This window comes from Centrocercus urophasianus, unplaced genomic scaffold (genome assembly GCF_019232065.1).
Source record: "Centrocercus urophasianus isolate 14NV4802_14NV808 unplaced genomic scaffold, USGS_Curo_1.0 seq_34, whole genome shotgun sequence".
NCBI classification, from domain to species: domain Eukaryota; kingdom Metazoa; phylum Chordata; class Aves; order Galliformes; family Phasianidae; genus Centrocercus; species Centrocercus urophasianus.
In genome coordinates, this window is record NW_024884911.1 from 8,155,036 (window position 1) to 8,178,119 (window position 23,084).

The window sequence follows — 23,084 nt, forward strand, 5'->3', positions numbered from 1 at the left end:
TAGCAGCTTGTTCCCTGTTCTGTACAGGGCAGCTCAGGCCCCGTTCCTGCCCTGTGCCACATTGTGCTGCCCTGTGCCTGCTACCACCTCCTCAACGCTGTTTCCCATGTGGCTGTTTCTGGGCTATTGCGTCGATTCTGCCCCATTTCCCCTTTCCTTTGGGAGCTTTCAGCACTGAGTGCCTGTGTGGAGCCAGAGACCACTGCAGGTGTGTGCGTGGTGCTGGCGGATCCGCGGCTCTTCCTGAGCCACTGGGGTTGAAGCAGCAGATCTTTCCTTGGCCCTTTGTGGCAACATTTGGACTTGCAGGAGCAGAATCCAGTTGGGCAAGTCTCAGTTGGAGGGGGAGTGCAGTGCTCAGATCCATTTGGAAGGAAATGAGAAGAAAATTTGTACTTTGGAATAAATAATGCACTTAGATTTATCGTGTGGTCTTGCGTCAAAGCAATGCAATGAATAGGGATAAACAATAGCAGCCTTGTGTCGAATGAGGTACACCTTGGAAAAGAGTTGGAAGGTGTATGCGTGTGCACTCATGTGGATACTCTTAGTGCCTACAATGAAGTGTTTAAATATGTGACAGTGTCCTTTAAAAGCTGGAGGAAGACGCTCTGGTTCTTTATGGGAACTGGTGGGATTCTGTAGGATGCTGGGAGCCCACAGGGTTGGTCTGTGCTGCACTCTGGGAGCGCTCCCACGAGGACAAGGCTGGGCAGGGTGAGGGAGCGGGCAGGGCAGGGCGGATGCAAGAAGTACTGATGGTGTTTTCTCTTCTTCTCTTTTTTCTGCACAAGGTTTGAGCATCCGAGGAGCCCAGGAGGAAGACCCTCCCGATCCCCAGCTAATGAGACTAGACAATATGCTTCTGGCAGAAGGAGTCTCAGGTCCGGAGAAAGGTGGGGGATCGGCGGCAGCAGCTGCAGCCGCAGCAGCCTCTGGAGGGTCTTCAGATAACTCTATTGAACACTCAGATTACAGAGCCAAATTGACCCAGATCAGACAAATCTATCACACAGAGCTGGAGAAATATGAACAGGTCAGACATCAGCCTCTCAGTTGTTTGTGTCCCCACTGCTGCCCTTGCACCTCTGCTTGCCAGTGGCGGGTGCCCAGGGCTCTGGTGGCTCTCCCTGCCTGTGCTGCCTATGAGGGCTGCAGGGCACATGTTTGCATGCCCAAGTTCTCTCTGTTGTCTGTAACCACATAAAGTAGCACTGGAGCCAGTGTTCCCTCTCGTAGAGCCAGCGCTGGAAGGAACAGACTGTGTGTGCCCCCGGGTGGCTCAGGAGACACAGCATGGCTGCGGGGCTGGGTGCAGTGTGTGTGCTGTGTGTGAGCTGCTGGCCACCCACAGGGGTGGGGAGGCTCTGGTTTCTCAGTGAACAACTGCATTGGAGCACAAGGAGTGGGAAGTGTGGCTTTGTGAGACCTTCAACCCTCAGGCTTCTGGTGTTGCCTTTGTTTTCTGCTCCCAGCGATGTCCTGACAAAGCTGGCAAACCCTGAGCCCACTAGCTCAGTGAATTTAATCAGTGGTGGTTTTCTGAGCAGAGCAGGGGAAGCCCTGCCCTTGCCCTTGCCTGTCACAGCACAGTCACTCTGAACAGGCCCAAACCACAAACAAGTTGTAGAAGTAGCAATAAAACCTCTTGGAGCTGTGTGAGCAGAGAGCCATGTGCCGTGAGGCTCTGGCTGCCTTCCCACAGCTTCCCCTTTTGCTGTGCAGGGCCAGGTGCCTCTGCGCCAATCGTTCTTCCCTCAGGTGACCCCATTCCATCGCAAAGACACTGGTGTCCTGCGGAGCCCCTTGAGCTCTCGCACAGTGGTGGCCAGTGCACAGCCTGCAGTCTGACATGAGGATGGCCGCTAGAAGAATGAGTGCCTTCCAGCAGGAGTGTCTGCTGCAACCACGAGGACATGGGCTGGAAACATATCTGGGGCTGAAGCAAATGCAGGTCGATGCTTACAGCTGTTTCCTGGCACATCTCCTTTACCTCTAATAAGTTTAATGATGTGGGGGAAGCAGTAGCATTTTTAGCCCAGTAGCTCAATTTACAAAGGTTTCGACTGAAGTGTCACAGCCATCCGTCCACACCACGGGGAACTTTGGAGGATGCTCAAGTGCTGCTAGGAGAGAGAGAGAGGTGAAGCTGCCCTGAAACATGTACGCTTCCCCCGTTGATCCTGACACCCAGCAGCGTCTGCTCCACAGAAATATGGTAATTTCCCAGCCCTGCAGCAAACTGTCTCCTGCTCGCCTGTCTCAGTAGCGGAGGGCTGGGGCTCAGCATCGCTGTATGCCTGCAGCCGGGCTGCTGCCACAGAGCAGGGCCACCCCGCACCCAGCAGGGCAGCTCCCACAGAGCTCTCCTGCACAGCCCACACCAAGTCCTTCCTCAAGATGCTCTGCAGATGGAGTTTGACGCTGACGTTTGTTGCCAGCTAGGGGAATGTGCTTGGAAAAAAAAGGAAGGAAAATGGAAAGTGTGTCATGCCATCACGCAGCTCTCCCCTTGCTGTGTGCCAGGAGAGATGGTCGTACACAGGCAGCTCCTTCCATAATTTACAGCTGCTATAATAGAGATGACATATTGAAAGCTATCTTCTATAATTACACTGAAATACATTTTTTTGCTGTAGGCTAAAGTACTGTAAGGGTCCCAGGCCTCCTGGAACAGCTGGGAACCTGCTTTCTGAGTTCACAGATGTCTTCTGGATTCACCCCAAATTGGGGTGAAGTGTGGCGGCTGGGAAGACAACACCACCACCCCCAAGCGCTGTGGCACCGTGCGGCTGCGGATTGTCTGGGGTTATGCCTTCTGTTTTCCTCTTGCTCGCCTTGATGAAGCGTTAAGGCTCGCAGAAGCATCCTCCACTCCTACAAGGTTTCTGAGCAGGTTAACAAGGCCATCACTTATAACCTGACATTATTAATAATGTCTCAGGCACCAAGCAGGGGCCTGAAAAATAGCACTGAAAGAGGGATCAAGTAGCTCGGACGTTATAAATAAACAAGAGAAAACAAGACAGAGCATCGGCAGAGTCTGAACGTGCTTCCACTCAGCTGTGCTACGGGAGCATCACAGATGGGAGATGCTGGAGAAAGAAAATAAAAGCAGGCCCTTTGCACAGATGTAACCAAATGAAGGCTTGTCCAGCAGTATAAGTAAATTCAGGAAGAGATTTTTGCTTTTTCAGCTTCAAAACAGTCGATTTTTAATATCTGTGGAGAAATACTTTTCACAGAATAGAAATGCTTGAAAGCACTTCTAAGTAACAGTTACCGTTTGAAAAGTAGTTTGAAAATGTATTCCCTGGACCCACAGATAGCAGCCTTGTGATGAACTGCATGCCTTAAGCATTTCTCCAGTGCCAGAGACTTCGATTCAGCAGTACTGCCTAAGCAGCCTGAGCCCCCCACACCTCAGGAAGGCCGTAGCTGCGCCCTGGCGCGTCCTTCAGCTCTGTGCATCGCTGACCAGGTGACCAAAGCCGGTCTTTCTGTCAGCGGTCAGATGGCTGAAGCAGAGATCGGCTCAGGCTCCTGCAGCGCAGCCAGCACGCAGCAGGGGCCGATGGCTCCTGGCATGGCGAGGCCGGCACACCAGGCACCCCGTGTCAGAGCTGCAGTGCCACATGTGCCGGCTCTGCCTTTGTGCAGGACAGGCTGCAGTGGGATGGGGACGAGGAGGGCACCTGGAGCAGCCCTTGCTCTGCGGCAGGTACGCAGCCTGGAGGGGTTGGGACAGACTCCTCGTTTTTGGCATGAGCGGGGACCGCGGGCAGCGGGAATGGGCTCCCTGTGGCACCTGGGGTAGCATGAAGTGATTCTGTGATTCTGTGATTAAGCGTCCAGTGAGAGAGGAGGAAAAATCCGCAAATGGCAAATGCGGATCAGGCAGGTCAGATACCTGCAGCTGGAGCTCAGGTTGTGGTGGGGAGCCTGGGGCACCGTGGCTGCAGCACCCAGCGCTCTGTGCTGCCGTGTGGGACCCCTGCACTGCCCCCAGCCAGGCGCTGCCTCCCAGTGGTGTGGCGGGGAGGTAAATCAGCCTGTAATTTGCTTTCAGTAGTGTAAAGAAAAAAAATCACTTTGCCTGAAGTGTATGCATCTTTCTTAAGGGTGTACCCAGATTTTAATTATCTAAATGTAAATACTTAACGAATTTTACTTAGAGTAATGAGCTAAAGTGCACACTACATAAATGAGATGTTCTAATTAATCATGTATGAACTACTGGTTTAAAGAAAAGCTATGTGAATTCTGCGAATGTTGGGCGATTGCCAAATTGCTAATCAGCATTTGCATTCATAGATGGCTTCACTTAATAAGTTGTGAGACGTTCAGCAAATGTTATAGGAAATTATGAGTTTTTAGATGCATAAACTTTTCACTTTTAACTCTTTCCCTCACACCAGCTATTGAAATGCAGGAGAACTGCTGAACACGTACTTGTAAGACACATCATAGAATGATAGAATGGCTTGGGTTGGAAAGGACCTTAAAGACCATAGAGCTCCAGCCCTCCTGTCATGGGCAGGTTTGCCAACCACTAGAGATTGTAATGCTACTTTTAACCTTGGCTTCAGGAGAAAAAGCTGAGCTGGAATCAGGTTGATTCCTAATGCACATGGTGTGATTGTACGCTGGATGCACAGCGTGAAGTCCTTCAGCCTTGTTTGGAAGTGACTGCAGCTCTGCAGTGCACAAGGAGGGCTTCTTGTGCAACTGCTGTGTTGCCCCCCTTGGCCTCTGAGGAGTGCCGCTGGGGCTGAGTGCAATTTGCCCTTGGCCTGGTCCCCACTGCGCTCCAACTCTGTGCCAGCAAACCTGGGGCTGCACTGCCACACTCCAGGCAGGCAGCAGGCCCAGGGTTTGTTTTTGAAAGAGATAAAGGAGACATAAATCAGCACAGTTTGTGGCAGCTTGCAGCCTGCGTGGGGGGAAGCAGGGATGCCAGCATGACAGGCACTTGGTCACGCAGAGGCTCAGATCAGCAGAGCCTAGTGATGATGCAGCCTGCAGAAGTTTATATCATCGTGTCCTTTCGCCCGCATAGTCTGGGGCTAGTGATGGATGGCTGCTACAGCCTCCCCTCCCCAGGCCTGGCTGCGCTGTGAGGCCAGGCTGGGCACAGCCATGCTGTGACGCCATGTGTGGCAGGGGGCTGCATGGGACTGCTCCAGCGGGTTTAAACTCCCTACCTTCTGCAGGGTGTTAAACCTCCTGTGCTGCCTGCATGCATTCAGCACGCCCCTGGAAGTGCTGGCTGCCGACAGATTCTGCTCATGCATCTGAGCATGTGCTGGCACTGCTCACAACGTCCTGCCTCCAACCACTTACTGAAAGATCAGCCTTCCAGATCCCACTCCCCATCAACTTGCTGGGCACTGCTCGCCTCATGGATGGGAAGGGATAAGAGCAAAGAGGAACCACACCAGTGCTGGCTGCTGCCGGCTGCATGCAGTCTGCTCCCACGGCTGTGTGTGGGGATGGGGCTGTGTGAGGCTTCGCATGCTTGTTGGGTGGCACAAAGCAATTTCTAAGCCTCTCCTTCCTTCGTTTGCAGGCATGTAATGAATTTACCACACATGTGATGAACCTGCTCAGAGAACAGAGTCGAACGCGTCCCATTTCTCCTAAGGAGATTGAAAGGATGGTGGGCATCATTCATCGAAAATTCAGCTCCATTCAGATGCAGCTGAAGCAGAGTACTTGTGAAGCAGTCATGATTTTAAGGTCGAGGTTCCTTGATGCCAGGTAAGGCTGAGATGACTGCCCCAGCTTTTCTGGTGTAGAAGGGCTGCTGCTGGCAGTATTTGTGCTGAGCACTGTTCCATCATTGCAGTTAATTTAAACGGCTGCAGGTACAAGCATTTCCCAGCGTAGGGCCATAACCAGTCCCACAGTACAGGTTACCTGGGAGCAACATGTCACAGCCTGAGGCTGGCTCTGAGTTAGCAGCTGCCTGCACTTGAGGTAAGAAGTGTTGATAATTCCAAAGACCAGATCTGCTGGCCCCTGTTCCAACAAGCTGTCATGCGAGTAGAGTCGGTGGTGGCAAAAGAGGGGCTAACAGCCTAATTTGCTGGGGTGCCCCAAGAAGGTGGGAGGCTGCCCCAGCACTGTCCCTGCCACAGGAGCCTGGCAGCTGGCTGAGCGCCGCAGTACAGGGAGAGCCCACATGGAGCCTGCAGTTATCAGCCAGTGCCTGCTTCACACCTGAAAGCTGTGAGGAGCTAAACAAGAGCAAAATAATTTTATTAACAAGGAGGTCACTGGCAGGTGTGGCAAATTAGGATAATTACAAACAGTTGGAGGAAATGTCTGTGGAGAGCTCTAGTAACTGCAAAAGGTAAAGCTTGCAGATGCACATTTTAAAGTGATTTCTTTAAAAAGGAGGAAGGTAAATAAGGCAAAATGAGCGGAAGCACAGTAATGAGATAAATGCAGCTCTAGGGAGAGTCTGCCTGCTTCAGGATACGGCATCGTTAGCAGCACTGTGATACTCCTGGAAGAGAGCGTTGGGGATTGCTGCTAGGCTGCCTGCTGGCCTGCAGCACTGCCTGTGATTGCAACCAGCCTGGAGGGAAAGGAGCTCTGACAGAATGTCTAACTGGAGATTCTGTGAGGAGCTCCCAGGCTGGCAGGCAGCACGTCCCAGCGTGGAAGTGAACAGCTGTGCAGGTGCTGCTGCCACGGTCCTCAGGCTGCACCTCAGGGAGTGCCTCAGCACTGCAGCCTGCGCCAGGGCCTGCACTGCCCTCAGCAGCGAGTGCGGGCTGCTTGGCTCCCTGAGTGCTGGATGAGGATGTGGCATGCAGGCAGCCCTGCTATGCTCGCCCCGGTAGCCCTGTGCAGGAGCCCTGACTGTACGGGTGAAGGGAAGGGTGATGCTGTTGTCAGCACTGGAGATGTAGTTGTGGAGCAGGCAATGTGCTCTTTTGGGCTGAGGCTGGGTGCTGGCTGACTCCATGACTGCTCCTGCCTCACTTCCTGCTCTGCTGCCCCAGGTCTCAACCTGTGTTGTGTGGGAGTTGTCTGTGTGTTCCTGGGATGAGTCCCGTGCAGGCTGGGTGACAGAGGCAGTGCTCGGACCCCAGCAGCCCTCAGCATGGTGATGGTAGAGCTGGGGGTGTGGAGGTGGCTGCATGCTGCCCTGCCGGAGCTCTGGTGGAGTTGGAACAGCTGTTGTTTTCTTTTCTCATTTCAGAAGGAAAAGACGCAATTTCAGTAAACAAGCCACAGAAATATTGAATGAGTATTTTTACTCCCACCTCAGTAACCCTTACCCCAGTGAAGAAGCCAAAGAAGAGCTGGCAAAGAAGTGCAGCATCACGGTATCACAGGTAGGCAGCAGGGGGAGCGCGGCCCCAATCCCCCACTGCTCTCTGACCGAGCTGCCCCTGCTCCAGCTCAGGATGGGCTTCGGTAGGGGCTGCGCATGCAGGCTGCCCTGCCCTGTGCTTGTCCTGATCCTTTTGGCTCTCTCTCAGATGTTACTGTAAAGTTAATGCAAGAAAAACAGCTTCTCCCTAATTAGAAGGGCTTAATTCCATTGGCTGGGACTGTTTTCTGTGCAGGCCAAAACACACGTACAGCTCTGAGCTGGGTCCTCACAAAAACATTCAGGCTGATGGCACCAATACATCAAACTTTCATTCACTGTTTCCTTCACCACTTCAGAAAGCAAAATAACATGTTGCATTTCTTGTGGCCTGTATGCTTGACAGAAAGCCAAAATAATCCCACATCAAATCTGGCACACACAGCTTGGGAAAGGCTGCTCTTGGATGGTAGAAGAGAAAGTTCACTGGCAGCGTCCCTGTTCTCCAGCTGTCCCATTGCGGGGCTGCATGCCATCTCCTCCCAGCTCCATCAGCGCTGCTTATCAATATTTCAGGTCCTTTAGAGGAACAACGCCTGCGGCGAGTGTGTTAACTATTAATGATTGCAGGCTTCGGTATTGGCATTATTAGCAGCGCAACCTTTAGCTTTATAATTAAGACTTGAGTTGAGATTTACTTTATAAGTCTCCATTGAATCCATGAAAAATTCAGGCTCTTTATTGAAGACTTTCAGATGAAATCTTCTGTGAGAAAGGCCACTCAGCTCCCCAAAACCTGATCTTACTTAATTAACTTTGAATGGGCCATCAGAAGTACAAACTCTAGCACAACTGTCCTCTGCTGTGAAAGAGGCCAGCAGAGATACACTTGTGCCATGCTTGCTTCCCAGCGCACAGCGTGTCCTGTGCTCCTGCTGGATGGGAAGCTTGTGTGACCAGTGAAGGTAAGGGGTGCAAGTGGGAACAGTTTATCTCAGTCTACTTACAACTGGCTATGGTGATGTGCAGGAATTTTGGTTTTTCCTCTTGGAGAATGCTCAATGTGAGAAGGAAGTACGTGTTGCTATGTTGAGCCTGCTACAGGGTAGAAAATGGTATTTGTGGCCTAAAGTGCCCTGCTTTGGGAGGCTTGGCACAGAACTTGCTTGCTATTGAGTTTCTCCTTTGTCACTGCTAGCATCACATGAGTAACTGCCGAGCAGGCAGCTTTGGGCAACTATGCCAGCCCACAGGTATCACTGCAGCTCTCCCAAATGACTGGAGCCAGCCAAACAGCTGCAGAGCACAGGAGGACCTGTGCAGCTTGGTCCACAGCCGGGTCTCATTGCTGGTTTCAGTCATTTTGGCATAATATAGCTTATTGCAGTTCCTCCAGTAAGTGTTGTTTGAAAAATCCTCCCGCAAGAGCCAAGGTGGCTTGCTGTGTAGTTAGGAGAGCCAACATCATCAACATGAAGTTGGAGAACACAGAAGTCATCTCTGCTGGCACAGTGTAATCAGGGAAAGCACACACACTGTGCTGGAGAGCATAGCAGACCTGCTGAAGAGATGTTTTGTGTCCAGCCAGGAGCTAGAGAGCTGTGCCTGGCGGAGGACGAGTTAGTGATCCTGGAGAGTGGGCAGATAAAAAGCTAGACCTAGATAAGGCTGAGGAGGCTAAGGAAACAAGATGGAGCATTTGAGAAGCCATAACTGATTGCTTCTAGTGCTAATAGATCTGATTGCTTTCTTAATTGGCTGTTTGATAAGATTTAATGTATATGTTGTAGAATGAAATAAAAGGCAGGCAGACGGTCCAAAAGAGTAGGAGCAGCAGTCAGCCTGTAATGTGAATATAGGTTTGCCTCTTTAATATTTGATACGAGCGTGAATTAGTCGTTCCCTGAATCCATTAGGAAGCCTGGATGAGTGATGGGAGTAGCTGCATTGCCTCCTTTGTACCATTCTGCACATCCTGAGCTTTGAAGGGCCACGTTTCCCAACCTAGGAGTGAGGACAGCATTAACTACAAAGCGTTGACAGCATCTGCCACGGATGCAGATCTGGGGCAGTGGCTGAAGCTTCAGTCTGGCAAGGAGTGTGCGAACGGCTGGAAGAAGTCCCTGATGGTGGGAAGGCCAGAGCACTGGGCAGTGTGCCACCTAATGGGAGAGAAGCCTGCAGTGAGAGAGGGTGTGCCTCTGATCAGCTGGTTACTTGAATTCCTGATAGATCTGCTTTCACCACTGGAAATGTGAGTGCTGTGGTTCTCCTGCTCTTTGATTTTTTTTCTGAGGTGTTTCCAAAGGCCGTATGGCAAGGCTGCAGGATTAGTTGATATTTACTAGGTCAGACTAGGCTGAAGTTGTCTTTCTTTGTCCTGAAAAGTGTATATATTTTTAAGGCCATCTAGCAGAAAAGCTCCAAGCATGCACTGTAAAATTGCACCGTCCACGCTGCCCTGGTGCTTGGCAGCAAAAGTCAGAGGATGCAATCCAGAAATCAGGCGTAAATTGAGCAGTCATTTAAAATACTGGCAGGAGTAGCATCACCTGGGATGAGCAATGGCATCCAAGCGAGTGACTGAGCTACTCCTGCACAGGGTTTTTATGAAAAATCTTTAAGCAGATCTATTTCCAGACCTGACCAGGAGTCCCTCCGACGTTGCCTTGCCTGGCACTGCGCCCGGCTGCCTCCTTGGCTGCAGAGGCCCGGGAGGTACAAAGAGCTGGGAAATGAGAAGGGGAAAAAAACTGTTGGCTTTGGAAACTCCTGGAGGTTTCTGTTTGTGTTTGAAGAAGCTTGGTCCTTTTTCTATCTGAGCTGGGCTTCCCATGCAGTCTCTAACCTGCAGTACTAACTTGTGCTGTCAGTGTCTGAGGAATGCTGGGGGCAGGTTCACGGCAGAATATTTTCTCCCTCAAACAATTAGTGAGAATTTTGGATCAGCCTCCCCCCTGCTTAAGCAGCTGACTGGAAACCTTGCTGCTTAGGCATTTCACTGAGCTGCAAAGAAACTTGTCTCCTGGAATCATTTAGCTGGGGAGGGAGATGGATGGTTTTAGTTTTGGTCCTGGTGTTTAAAATACTGTGTAGAGAAGGTGTTTCAAGAAAAGCATAAAGACAAACTATGAAGATGAGCACCTCACGCAATTTCATTTTAAGAGTATGGAAAAGGTAATTCTGGGGGAAAAAAAATGTCCTTAACAGAACATTGTTGGCTGTAATTTAGAACCACCCGATCAGCACGTGTTTGTGGGAGATAAACTGTGTCATCTGTTCTCTCCGTGCTGTGGCTGCGAGGCTGATGTTTTATACTTTTGCAGATGAGTCTCTTTCAGGGTGTCATGAACAACTATCAGTCTATCATATGAGCTATAGAAAGGGCATAGTTGCTGCTGAAAGCATGTCAGTGGATTATGGCAATAAAATTTTTCACTGCTTCAAACAGAAGAAGAATACGGTTGACAAGAGAGTGTATTTAAAATCTTTTTTTAAAAGGATGCAAAAGCTGATTTTCAGCATCTCTCCAAGCCCCACTTCTTCTGCTCTGTTTGTTTTGGTAAGCACGTTGACGTGGAGAGCTGCAGATTTATAGGCTCTTATCCTTGACTTTGTTTGGGAAGCAAGAAAAAAAAAGATGCGAGCTTAAATAAATAGTTTGTAGATGTAAAATTGTTAGCCATAATTGTACTGTGCTTATTTTCAGGTTTTTTTCTGCTTTGTGTCATTTGGCGAGGTACAGAATATAAACAGTGCTGCAGACCCTTGGAAAGACTATGGAAAAATTTCTGTGATCCATAAATATTTAGTTTGCTCATTTCAGCAGTGATGTTCTTGTGTCAGCTGGTTCTCTGCAGAACGAGGCCTGATTTTTCCCAAGAGCACAGCCGGTGCTGAGACAAAACGCGTCCCATCCCAAACCCCACACTAGGCATCAGGACTATTTAAGTAATAATTTATTGTCTTTTCATTAAACATTGCAATTAATGTGGTAAGTAAGTGCAACAGTATTTTTTGAAATGTAATATACAATTAAGCCCAAGTAATAAATTGACCTTCAATGATCAGGAGTAGGAAGATGGTTTATTTTTTGTTTGTTTTTTATTTTTAATGTGAACGTATAGATAGTTTGTTTAAATGAAAAGCGTTCATAAAGCAGCTCACAGCTTCCATTTTTAGGATGAGCCTGCAGTGCTGTGAAGAGCCAGGGCACAGTGGGATCGGGAGCAGGGCACGGCAGCCCCTCCGGTGCCCTGGGCAGCCTGGTGACCACAGCTGTGCGCCGGGGAAGGGAGGGCAGCAGGGAGCCAGCAGGGCCTCGTGGTGGTGTGCTTCATCCGGCCCCGGTGCTGCTAGCCGTGCTGGCTGTGCAGTGGAGGTGGCGAGGAGCGGGAATGCCGAGCCCTGCGGCCGGGCAGCAAAGGGTGCTGGGCTGTGACGTCCATCCTGGGGAGGCTCTGCCCAGACCGGGGTGTGCAGCGTGTGCTTTGGTCTCAGGAATAGTTTAACATTTCTGGATGTTCATTGAGATGTGGTATATGGGTTAAACATAACGCACGATTGCTGCTCCTCTCATTGCTTCCAATTAAACCTTGCTTGTTAGTTTAACCTCTAGGTAATCCCATCAAACAATTGATGTCAAGGAAACACTGCCCACAGTGGCTCTGGATGAGTGGCCATTAATTTTAATTGCCTTGATATTAAAGATTAAGAAGTATTGGGGCTAGCAGAATGGAAACGATCTGATGTCAAGCAAATCCACTCGATGAGGCTTCCCCAGGCTGCTGGTGATATTAAAATTTTACTGTGAGAATTAAATAAACCTTTATTAGTGATGGCTGTTGTTTGATTGGTCCATGGGTGTGCATAAACAGAGGGATCTCGTGCACATCTGTGGACAATAGTTGATGTACAGAGATTCCTCAATTATGAAACTGTTAATAAAGCATAATCTGATTGTCCACAATAATTATTTGCTAGGTTTCATTAATGCATTATTGCTTTTCTGACTGACAAGATAAATATTAAGTGTAATATACAGAATACAGTACAATAGATGCAGTGCTCTCTAGGGAAGGGAATGTATAAGGTGTGCATCTTGAATTACAGTTAAAAGCTGGGTGCTTTTCATTAATTCTGTTAAAGGCTGGAGCTACCTAAAGCACAGGTCCTGTGGGCTTTGCTGGGTGCAGCGATGCACTCCTGGGCTTTCAGAGGAGCTGCAGTGCTCTGTGGTGCTTGTGGGATGTGGGAGCAGCCGAGTGTCACTGTGTGCTGTGCAGTGTGGAGCTTTGGTCCCTCACTACAGGGCACAACTAATTACCACTTGTGTTGTTACCAGTCCCCTCCCCTCTACCTCTGTCTCATTACAGATGCTTTTTTGTCTGGGCAGCTTTGGCTGTTGCCTGTGTTACGAGCTGAGGCTCTTGTTTAGCTTTGTTGTAGTGCTGAAGTTAAACAAAGGCGCTGAGAAACCACTGCAGGATCTTTTCTGAACTGTTCCAGCCGTGACCTCTGCACGGGTTAATGGCCAGCGCCCTGCCAGCCACTCTGGTCTCAGTACAGTATCTTCAAAGAGAGATGACAAAGTGACTTTTCAGCCATTATTGATTTATATGATCCCTTTCATTTCCAGCCGACCAAACACAGCTCTAGGTGCGGGCTGCCAAGGTTGTTCTGGCCCCCAGATAAAGAACAATGTGGAGCTGTGGCTGTTTGCTCTGGCTCAGCCAGCAGGCACTTCAGTCCGTGCGGCAGCTCTGCGGTTTTGCACTGCCCTCATGGATGGATGGCGATACTGACGAGAGACAGCAAGCTCCAGGATACGTGTTGTCACCCCTTGGGCATCAGTTTGCCAGCGGACAAGCAGAACCAGATCAGACACGTACCTGTACTCATATTTAACTGATCCATGATTGTTGCAGGGTTCCTGCTGGGGATGAGGCACTGGGGTTAACTAGATCCAGCGCAATGTTTTGAATTGCTTTGTTGAGTCAGACACTGTGTCCTTCACTCTGCCCCTCCTCTCTCCAACACAGGTCTCCAACTGGTTTGGCAATAAGAGAATCAGGTACAAGAAGAACATTGGGAAGTTCCAGGAAGAAGCCAATCTTTACGCAGCAAAGACGGCTGTGACTGCAGCGCACGCCGTGGCTGCGGCCGTCCAGAACAACCAGACCAACTCCCCCACCACGCCAAACTCTGGTGCGTACCCACGCGTGTTGGGGCAGCCTGCAGCGAGCTCGGCAGGGCAAGCAGCTCCCTGGCAGCACTGCCTGGGGAGTGGGGTTGGCCTCGTGGGCTGAGGGGACTGAGCTGCAGCTCCCACCACAGGTCTGCCTCGCTCTCACTGCTGGCAGCATCTTCGCTTCTGTCGATACCTTAAGCGTTTTCTGATTCCATGAAAGTAGCAGAAAATAAAGGGAGGCAGAACTCTCAAGCCTGTGTTTGTAGAACTGCTGTATTTATTGTCAAGATAAGAATGTAAGAACAAAACACAGGGATGTTTTAGTGTGCGCTAATTAAAATTTGTGCTCTGGGTTGCTTGACAAGGGGTTGATATTATATATAAAAATCTAGGGACACAGCTTTTATTCCAGAGTCTAACCACGTGTTCTTTTATAGTGTTTAACAACTGTCTCGCTAGTGCGCTGTTGACATTTTGCAAATCTAAGCATTAAGTTAGTAGAGGGAGGATCTGAAGAGGAAATCGCTTTGGGGTTCCAGAGGCAAGGGTTTCTACAAAGTTTGGCACTATTTACAGTGAAGTTTTGCCACAGCATAGTTGTAGACAACTTTTTAAGGATGTGAAGATCCATGGGGAAAAAAAAAAAGCCTTTAGTCAAAGGAAAGGAAGAGAAAGGTTCCTCCTCTGCCGATAAATCAGCTAACTAGAAATTACCGGGCATTTCTGTTTGAAGGAAATATTAAACACAGGTTCAAAATTAGTTTTTTAGAGTGTGGAGCTATTCAGGATGAGGTGATCCTCCGGGGGAAAGCAGCTGGCACATGTGCTGTGTGTGCAGTGCTCTCCAGCAGTAAGGCCGCCCTGGGCTCTGATGGGTGTCCCTGCTTCCCCGGCGTGGTTTTGCTGCGCGCCGCTCAGCGCCGTGGGGAGAAGCAGTGCAGGTCCCACGCTGCATGGGTGTCCTGCCAGGCTGGCCTTGCCCCACTGTGGGTCAGGAGCGTGGTTTCTGTTGGGCATTGCCTTTCCTTCTTGTTTCCTTTCTTCTTCTCCTTCCCCTGCCCTGAGGTCTTTGGGGTTATATATTTGTAGCTCTCTGTTATTCAGCTACTTAACTCTTTCCTTTCCAGGTTCTTCTGGTTCTTTTAACCTCCCAAATTCTGGGGACATGTTCATGAACATGCAGAGTCTGAATGGGGATTCTTACCAGGGGTCCCAAGTCGGAGCCAATGTGCAGTCACAGGTAGGAGAAATGCCCCACAGTAGGGCCTTTCTAGCAGGGTAGGGTTTGGGCTAAAAATTCCACCTTACTCTGGCTCTATCGAATGGTCTGTGCCTCGCTGCAGAGTGGAGGCTGCATATTTCTGAACGTGACCTATTCTTACCCCGGCATTGAATTTCACAAATACGAAGGAAAGAGTGATTTTTTCTGATTGAAACTTGAAGCTTTGTGAATGCATTCGGCTCTGGCTTGAGCTCATGGAATGGGATTGGGTGCATCTGACTTCCATGGACGCTGTAAATCCAGTGAATTTTCTTTTTTCCTTTTCTTTTTTCTTTTTTTCCCTTCTTTTTTTTTCCCCTTAATGTCTTTGTTTCATTTATCAGACAAACCTTTATTTGTGTATTTGTTTGAATGTCAGAACGCATCTAACTGAGCTATTAAAATACAAGTTATTCTCAGTCCCTTTTCCAGTCCTTTCACACAGGGCTTTATATGTTCCATCATCTTTCCCCATACGTGCAAGTACATCCAAACATACGAATGTGCACAGCGCTTTGCTGCAGACACTTAAGAAGGACCTGCGGGATGCACTGCTGTGAGGAAGTTATTGTTTGGCTGGTGTGAGAAGCAGAGATGTATGGCTTTTAACATGCAGGGATTTGTTGAAATTCTGCCAGTCATTCTTGATTGATAAATTTGTCTTTCATAGAAGACGCTAAACCCGTTTGGCTCACATAATTCAAAATGTTGCCTATTGTAAGTGATGATGTTTTAATAGATTTGGAATGATGAATTTTGTTTCCTCTTACTTTAAGGTGGATACCCTGCGTCATGTTATCAATCAGACGGGAGGATACAATGATGGCTTGGGAGGAAACTCACTGTACAGTCCACATAATTTAAATGTGAGTACCCAGGGGTAGAGTAGTTTGGAGGGCCATAAGCACGGTGTCGGGTAAATGTAGTCATTAACACACATTAATTTCTCTTGTGATAGCATATTTTAACATTGCATCATTGGAGATGAACTGCAAAATGGCCCTTGATACAGCTATGAGTCTTGGTCATGTAGGAACAGAGAAAATTCCTAGAGCCATCACTATAAACAGTTGGAATTTTTATATTTTTCAGCCTTATGAGTTTAAAAAGTGATAGCCTTGGAGAGAAGGCTCTTGTTCTTTGCAGAGGTGGTCAGATAACCGCACGTGTATTCGTCATTGCCTGCAATCTGACATCAGGACTGCTGTTTTGATATACTTTTAGCCATTTCAAGGGTGCACATTTTTCCTGCGTTTGAGAAGCAATTTTGGCCTTGTTACTCAAACGAGAGAAGTAGGTCTGGCAAAGAGGTGCTGGTGAATTGAGGGATGTTGGACCGGGTTGTGCCGGGTGCTGTCAGTGCAGCCCTGCTGTGGCTGCTGGGATCGGTTGGTGCTCGGAGCGGCCGGGCCCTGCAGTGGCCAGGATAGCTGAGGGCTGCAGCTGTTCTGCTGCGTGAGAGCCCGGGACCAAACACCTCCCAGGGCAGCAGGCTGTGTGCTGAAGGCTCCGCTGCAAATTGTGTTCAGCTCTCATATTCAACTTCCTCTTCTCATTCGCCGCTTTGAAAATGAGCGCTTCGTTTTACTAAATGCTCCGTATTTGCTTACCAGGCGGCCTTCATTTGTTTTCCTTTTTATTCACAAAGTTTAAAATGACCGCAGAGGGAGCGCTGGGCAGGCAGTGCTCCTCCCGCCCCGGGGCGGCTCTGTGCCACCGCCCACTGCTGCATTGGTGCCCGTGGTGCTGCGGCTCAGGCGCTGTGCAGAGCACCTCTGGGAAGGGCTCAGCCACGGGGATGTGAGCTTTTCCTCTTCGAGGGTTTCCACTTGCCACGAGAGTAAATATTAATGATTTAAAATGTGATTGAAGATGTTCAATTGTAAAGGGAAAAAAGTACCATTAAATACTCAAATCTTTTACATTTGAAATGTCAAATCTTTCTTTTTGGGTTTATAAATAACTCATAATAACCCACAACAAACCATATAAAAAGCCTTTTAGTTGCATTTCTCCTTTTTCATTTAAGTGTTTTGAAATGCTTCAGAGAATTTGCGATATCCTTATCAACATGATAAAATATGAAACTGTGATTGCCTGCAGCATTTTACAGACATGAATTCCATCTTCACTGATGAGGCCTGATAAGGCGCTGTTGTATAATACAGTGCATAATCTCAAACCACCAGAGTAAGGATTAATTTATTTGAAAAAAAGAATGCTTGCTGACAACCTCTCCTCCAGCTGCCAAGCTGAGTAAAAATATTGTACATTTGTTGTTTATAAATTTGGATAAAAGAGGAATGATGTTTACTTCAGATGGAATATCTTTAGACTCATATCTGCACAAGAGTTTTTCTTTCTCTAAGTAGATTTTCATATCCTTAAAAAAAAATATATAAAAAAAAAAGCAGAGGTGCCTCGGCACGCTTTGTGCATTGCCAGCCTGCATCTGAGCAGCTGAGCATCTTAAACCATGTGGTGAGGTTTCAGCCTTAATGCGATCGCAGGTCGGTATTGCCATTAATTTTCCTTAAGGGAGCACAGACTCAAGCCTTGGAATTTGTCACGATAAGGGCTTCTCTGTTTGCTGTTTTTCATCCACACAGCAGACAATCACCAGGCGGTGCTGCGGGGCGGTCCGGGGCCCAGCGTCAGCACAGGGCAGCCCCTGGGCCCAGCCAGGCGGAGCGGCCCCGCGAAGGCTGCGGGGTGCCGGGGGGGCAGCTGCCCCGTCACTTCCACTCATCCTCCCCCCAGTCACGAGCACCGCGCCACCCTCCTCCTGACTGACACCAAAATACGTAGCGACAAGCTGTCTGCCACAGCAGAAATCTGATCGGACATTGATTTCAGCAATTGCCTCCATGGGCCGAGACATAAGGCAAATTTGTTTCTGAGCACTGCTATTGCTGATGCAGGCCTAATGCGGGGAGGGCCGGCGGCGAACGTGAGCACGGAGCGGCAGCCCGTGTGGGGCTGCACTTCGGGTAATTGGCGGAGGGGTCGAGGGCCCCTTCCTGCCCCTGCCTGCGCTGCTGCGTGGGCTTGGATGGACTTGGATTCTGGTGTAGAGAAAGGCAACTCCCAGCTCTGGAGCTGAGAGGAGAGATGCGTTAAGGACTGCTGCCCCAGAGCCGCTTTCTCAGGAAAAATAACCTGAAGCATCGGCTGAAGGGGTGCTCTTCATTAGGAGCGAGAATGGAGATGCGGGAATCCCAGCATTGCTGTTGTGCTCGGCCCCTGGCTGTGGGACGCTTCTCTCATCAAAGCGCCTCACGCCCAGCTCGGGTGGTTTTCTCACAAATTCTGCAACCAGAGGGAGTTTAGGATAAGCTCTTTCCCAGAGCGTCTCCCCCCCATCTCTGGCCTTGCCACTTTGTTTCTTTCAGTGCACTATGTAATTAATATGCGTAATTGCATCAATTGAATTGTTTTTCCCTTTTCAGGCTAATGGAGGCTGGCAGGATGCAACTACTCCATCTTCTGTGACTTCCCCTACAGAAGGGCCGGGAAGTGTGCACTCTGATACCTCTAACTAATCTCCTAGCAACACTTTTTCCCTGAGCTGAGATGCCTTGATCAGCGCATTCAGAGTCGCAGGAGAAAAAGGAAAGAATTTTTTTGTAGCCAACCACCTACAGCTTTACTGTAAAACCTTGTCTTACTAGAAAACTTGGTAAATCTGTTTTTTAAAGGTATCATAATCATTTGTATTTATACTTAAAACACACAATGTTAAAAAGCACTTTATCCAATTGGGCCAAGATTTAGCATTGTTTATAGCCCTGTAACTATTTTATCATAATTTATTATCGGCGATTTTAACAGTGTCGGTCTAACAGTTGCCAATTGCTTGGCCTTAAGGGTAAAAGTACAGTACAAGCTTAACCTCGATAGCAAGAATGGGCACAAAGAACACCTCACCTGAATCTTAACTGCGTGCATATTTTCGCGGAAAGTCAAAATGAGTTACAGACTTGGATTGTGTTTAACCTTTTCATCTCTCTTATGGAGTTGGAATAAAGAGATCTGTTTGGTTATTTCAGTTAACAGCGGTTGTGTTTAAGAATCCTTATTCGTCACATTTTTGTTGTGATCTGTTGCTTTATAAGTTAGGTTGGATACCAGGAGCATCTTTCCTTGCTAACCGCCCAGGACCCCCCGCCTGCTCTCTGTATTTCGGCAATGGACTCAGAGTGTTCTTAAGAGGTGAAGATATTGCTGCTTCTTTCAGTGAGCCACCAGCTGGGTTTTACAGTGTGAGTAGGTGCTGTGCGGCTGCCGAGATTGGTTACTTCTTCTGGGCAGCCAAACAAACAAAAACAGAAAGGAAAAGCGAAGGAAAAAGCACCGTTATATGGATTGTTGTACATAGTGTAGCAAAAGAGTATTTATACATCTCACCAATCAAAACACAGCTTTATTACCTCATGCGAACTCATACGAACCAATAGACTTTCAACATGTTCTGTAGCTTAGAGTGCTCACTTACTACCTCTGAACGATACTCACGCTGTAGTTTGTCTCTTTCTTATCTTTTTGCATCTTGTAACTAACTCTTTGTTTCCCTCATAAATTGTAATGTACATTGTAATCTTTTAAAAGAATCAGGGTTGCGTTTGCAACTTTTAAAAGAGCTGAAGTGGAAACATTGGGTCTTAGGTTTAACAGGACAGTGAAACTGTTGTAAATACTGAGAAACATTTTGAATGTTCTTCATCTTGTTACTAATCCACGCAAAAAATACAACTAATTGTAATGCATACAGACTTCAGTATCAGTACTGTATATTCACCCTGTGTAACAGGGGGCCCTTTCTTTCTCTCTTTTGTATTGTATGCGATTCTGAAACTGATTGAGTCATGAAAATAATTTGTGGCAGTGATTCTAATGTATTAAAACGTTTCGTGTTACTTTCTAACTGGATTACACCCTGGATTGAGAAGTCTTCCTCGTGGTAGTTATATGTAGTTTCAAACATGAATAAACTTTTTGCTTTCATGATCAAATTTTGATGTAATTTCTTCCAGCTCAGTTTAAATCAGGCCTGAGCAGAGCGAGCTGCAGAGGTGCAGCTGCCGTTGCAGGAGTTCAGCGTGGCTCAGGACGGGCGGAGCGGCGCGCAGGAGCTCAGTGGCAGTGAGCTGTGCTGGGGCTCAGAGCCCCGGCCTCCACCTGTGTGCTGTGCTGTGTGGGAGCGGAGGGAGAGAGGGGCTGTGGAGAGGGGCAGTCCTGGAGATGCACTTAAGGAGCGCCATCGCATTCACTCTTAATTACCGCTTCGTTTAACGTTGACTTTGAAACTACAACCTCAGCTAGCGAGTGTAATGTGATTATAAAAATATTTTTCTTTATTAAAAAAACTTTTTTGGAAGGGCATATATATATAAATGCTAATTTTAAGTCTTTTTAATAAAGTAAAGGTCAATAACAGGTAATAGCCTATTTACCATATCTCAAGGAAATTGACTCACAGGAAATCAAATTAACGTTAATCACTTGCAGCAAATGGTCTCTGATAGATAGAACTCCTTACTCCTTTGGTAGCAGCAGAAGGAGGGCTGCCCGTCCCCGCTGCGCTCATCGTGCTTCCTCCCCAGCAGCTGCTGCAGTCTTTAGGTGTTGTTTTGGTGGCAAAATGATAATTTGCATGATTTGGTTGGCTTGTGGATCAGCTTTTCTTATCAACAGTTCTTGGACTGAGTTATTCTGTGAAGTCCCTTTGCTCACTCTCTCCCCCCAGTGCCACACTCACCTCCGTCTGTGTCCTATGGCACAGATGCCCCTCTTGCTCTTCTGCCCTTGTTTGCTGAGCACACACATCTTCTCGTTCAGTTTTAGAACTGAATGTTGCTTCTTTCACTACAGGTGGTGCATTTAGATCAACATGTAAATAGCTAGAGGCACTGCACAGCTTCACTGCCAATGATGAAAGAGGGCTGAGCGGGGACTGTGGACTTCTGGAGACTTCTGCATGTGGATGAGGCACAACAGAGCGCCCTGTGCTTGCTGCTGGAGCTCCCTGAGCCCACGCGCTCTCGGTTTATGCTCCAGCTCAATGGAAACAGTGTTTTAAATGTAAAGTGTGTCAGTGGAGGCAGAGGCAACATAATGAACACGCAGACGTCCCTCATCTTGATCACATCTCTGCTGGCCACAGGCAAGGACCTGTCATGCACAGAGGAGGTTCATGGGAAGGCCATCAACAACCTTTGGGCCACGCTCACGTGCCCCACGCCTGCTGGGCATCATTAGCGTGCTGCTTTACAGCATTAAAGCTCTGGGTCCCTCTGAGTTACAAGTGCAATTTGGCCTTTCCTTGCGTTGGATAACAGCCACATGGTTACATGGCCAATAATAAACACTTTATCCTTGAGGCTTGATTACACATCAGAGAGGTTTACTGCCAGTACCAGTGTTGGGATCAGCGCCGTGTTCCGCCCAGCAGAGACAGTGGGCTGTCAGAGCCCTCCAGCAGCACTGCGAGCTGCTGGGCTGTGCAAGTGTCACCACAAGCTGTTGGTGTGCGAGCATCACCAGGAGCTGCAGGAGCCCTGTGCCGCTGGCTTGGAAGTGGCAGAGGGGCACAGCCGCCATCCCCATGGCCGTCCTTCCGTCTGCTCAGAGTGCCAGTTGGGCTCGCAGAGCACAGCGGCACTGGCTGGGTCTTGCAGCACCTCCCATCACCCCGGTCCTGGCCCTGTGCTCCCTGTACAAGGCTGTGCCGGGCTCCATCCCCACTCCCACCCTACACACTCCGTGTGGGGCAGTGGCACAGGGCAGGACAGCACGGCAGGCGGTGGAAGGACGATCTGCCCCTGCACTACAGCAGCTCCCAGCGCCTCGGACGCAATGGAGGATGCTCTGCGCAGGACGAGAAGTGTTGAGGACATGGAGGCCCTCTGGCACGGAGGGGCACAGAGCGATGGGACGGGGCAGCTCCGCCAAGGGCTCACCTTGTGCTACTCGGGGCTGCGCCTTCTGCAAAGGCTGCACAGGAGCCGGATGTCAGATGCTGGTGTCAGTATCTGTGCCATGTATTTCCAATGTGATAAAAAAACTGAAGACGTTTCCAGTTTGTGTTAATAAAATACATCTTTTTAAAGAATGGAATTCTTTGAAGATTGGCAAATTTTATTTTGTTTCATTAGCTTTAATGTCACTGCCATATGGACTGTGAAGAAAAGTGAACCATTAGATTGGAGGGACTGAGTTATCAGCGTGACACAGAAAGCGCTGATACAATTGTTAAGGATAAGCCCTGGGAGTGATTTATTGCATGCATTGTATTAGCCACAGAGGAGTTATGATATGCTCCCCATTCCTGTATCATATTAGGGTTTTATTAGTCTAATATGACATGGTAGTATAATATACGATTAGAATTCCCATCCAGTCCCCTGGAGAGAACGACACGGGCTGAGCCCTGCATCACTGCTGGCATAACCCCACTCACCGAAAGTTCCCCTTCTGCAACAAATGCCAAAGATGAACTTCTCCTCCAGGCCCCCCCCGGGCTGCCCTCCCATGCACTGCCAGAGCCCCAGCTCTGAGTCGGGCTCTGCAGCACCGCCGTCGCAGCGCACTTTGCTTCCAGCAGCAGTGCGGAATGAGGGCTGGCACATCAAAGCGCTGCTAGGTGATAACTCCCCAAATCTGTATCAAAGCCCATTTGATCATCTTCCTGTCACCGATATAACAAAAAAGATTAATTTTAATTTATTGGAGACTGCCAAAACTCTCACGTGGCAACAAATTTAAGAATCTTGTTTACAGGGGCTAATTAAAACCAATTAATTTCATTAATATCTGCAGCAACTAATGTGGGCGCGGGTGCAGGAGCACTCTGGGCCACATGGGGCCGTGTCCTTGGGGGGCAGAGCCCTCATGGGGGTCCCTGGGAGTGCCCTGCCTGGAGTTCCCCCCTGCCTCTGCCTGCCCAGAGCCCAGAAGAGCTTTGGGCCACTCCTTGCAGTGCGGGGTCACCCATTAATGCCATCTATTGGGATAATAAAGGGCTGCATTTCGGGTGGTAAAATTCAGCGTAAAGAGCACGCGCCATTAAACGCGGAAATCCAAAATTTTATTGCAATCTGCTAGATCTGAGCTGACGCCAATTAAACAAAAAAGATATCATTTATAAAAAGGCAGAGTTCAAGTTGTATTAAATATGAAATGCAATTTTCTGCCGGTTGTGATTTATTACTGGTGGTACATTGTTCAAAGAAGCATGTTATGTTTCAATAGAGAAATATTGTTTATTCATTAATATTTTAAAACTTGCTTATTGCTGTGTATGGCTC

The 23,084-nt window shown here is 48.6% G+C and overlaps 1 protein-coding gene across 6 annotated transcripts in view; it reads left to right on the plus strand.

Annotated features, from left to right (window-relative positions):
- The window catches only part of PBX3 (PBX homeobox 3), a 94,123-nt gene extending 74,333 nt beyond the window's left edge, over positions 1-19,790 (plus strand). For 3 of the 6 annotated variants that reach the window (XM_042830819.1, XM_042830815.1, XM_042830816.1), the window contains exons 3-9: positions 795-1,036; positions 5,570-5,760; positions 7,214-7,349; positions 13,369-13,534; positions 14,645-14,757; positions 15,555-15,644; positions 18,228-19,790. In XM_042830819.1, the coding sequence (XP_042686753.1) occupies positions 795-1,036; positions 5,570-5,760; positions 7,214-7,349; positions 13,369-13,534; positions 14,645-14,757; positions 15,555-15,644; positions 18,228-18,320 (1,031 nt within the window). In that variant the 3' untranslated portion in view covers positions 18,321-19,790. The remainder of the gene's footprint in view (positions 1-794; positions 1,037-5,569; positions 5,761-7,213; positions 7,350-13,368; positions 13,535-14,644; positions 14,758-15,554; positions 15,645-18,227) is intronic. The other 3 variants (XM_042830817.1, XM_042830818.1, XM_042830820.1) reach the window with 3 other exon arrangements.
- Positions 19,791-23,084: the final 3,294 nt, after the last annotated feature.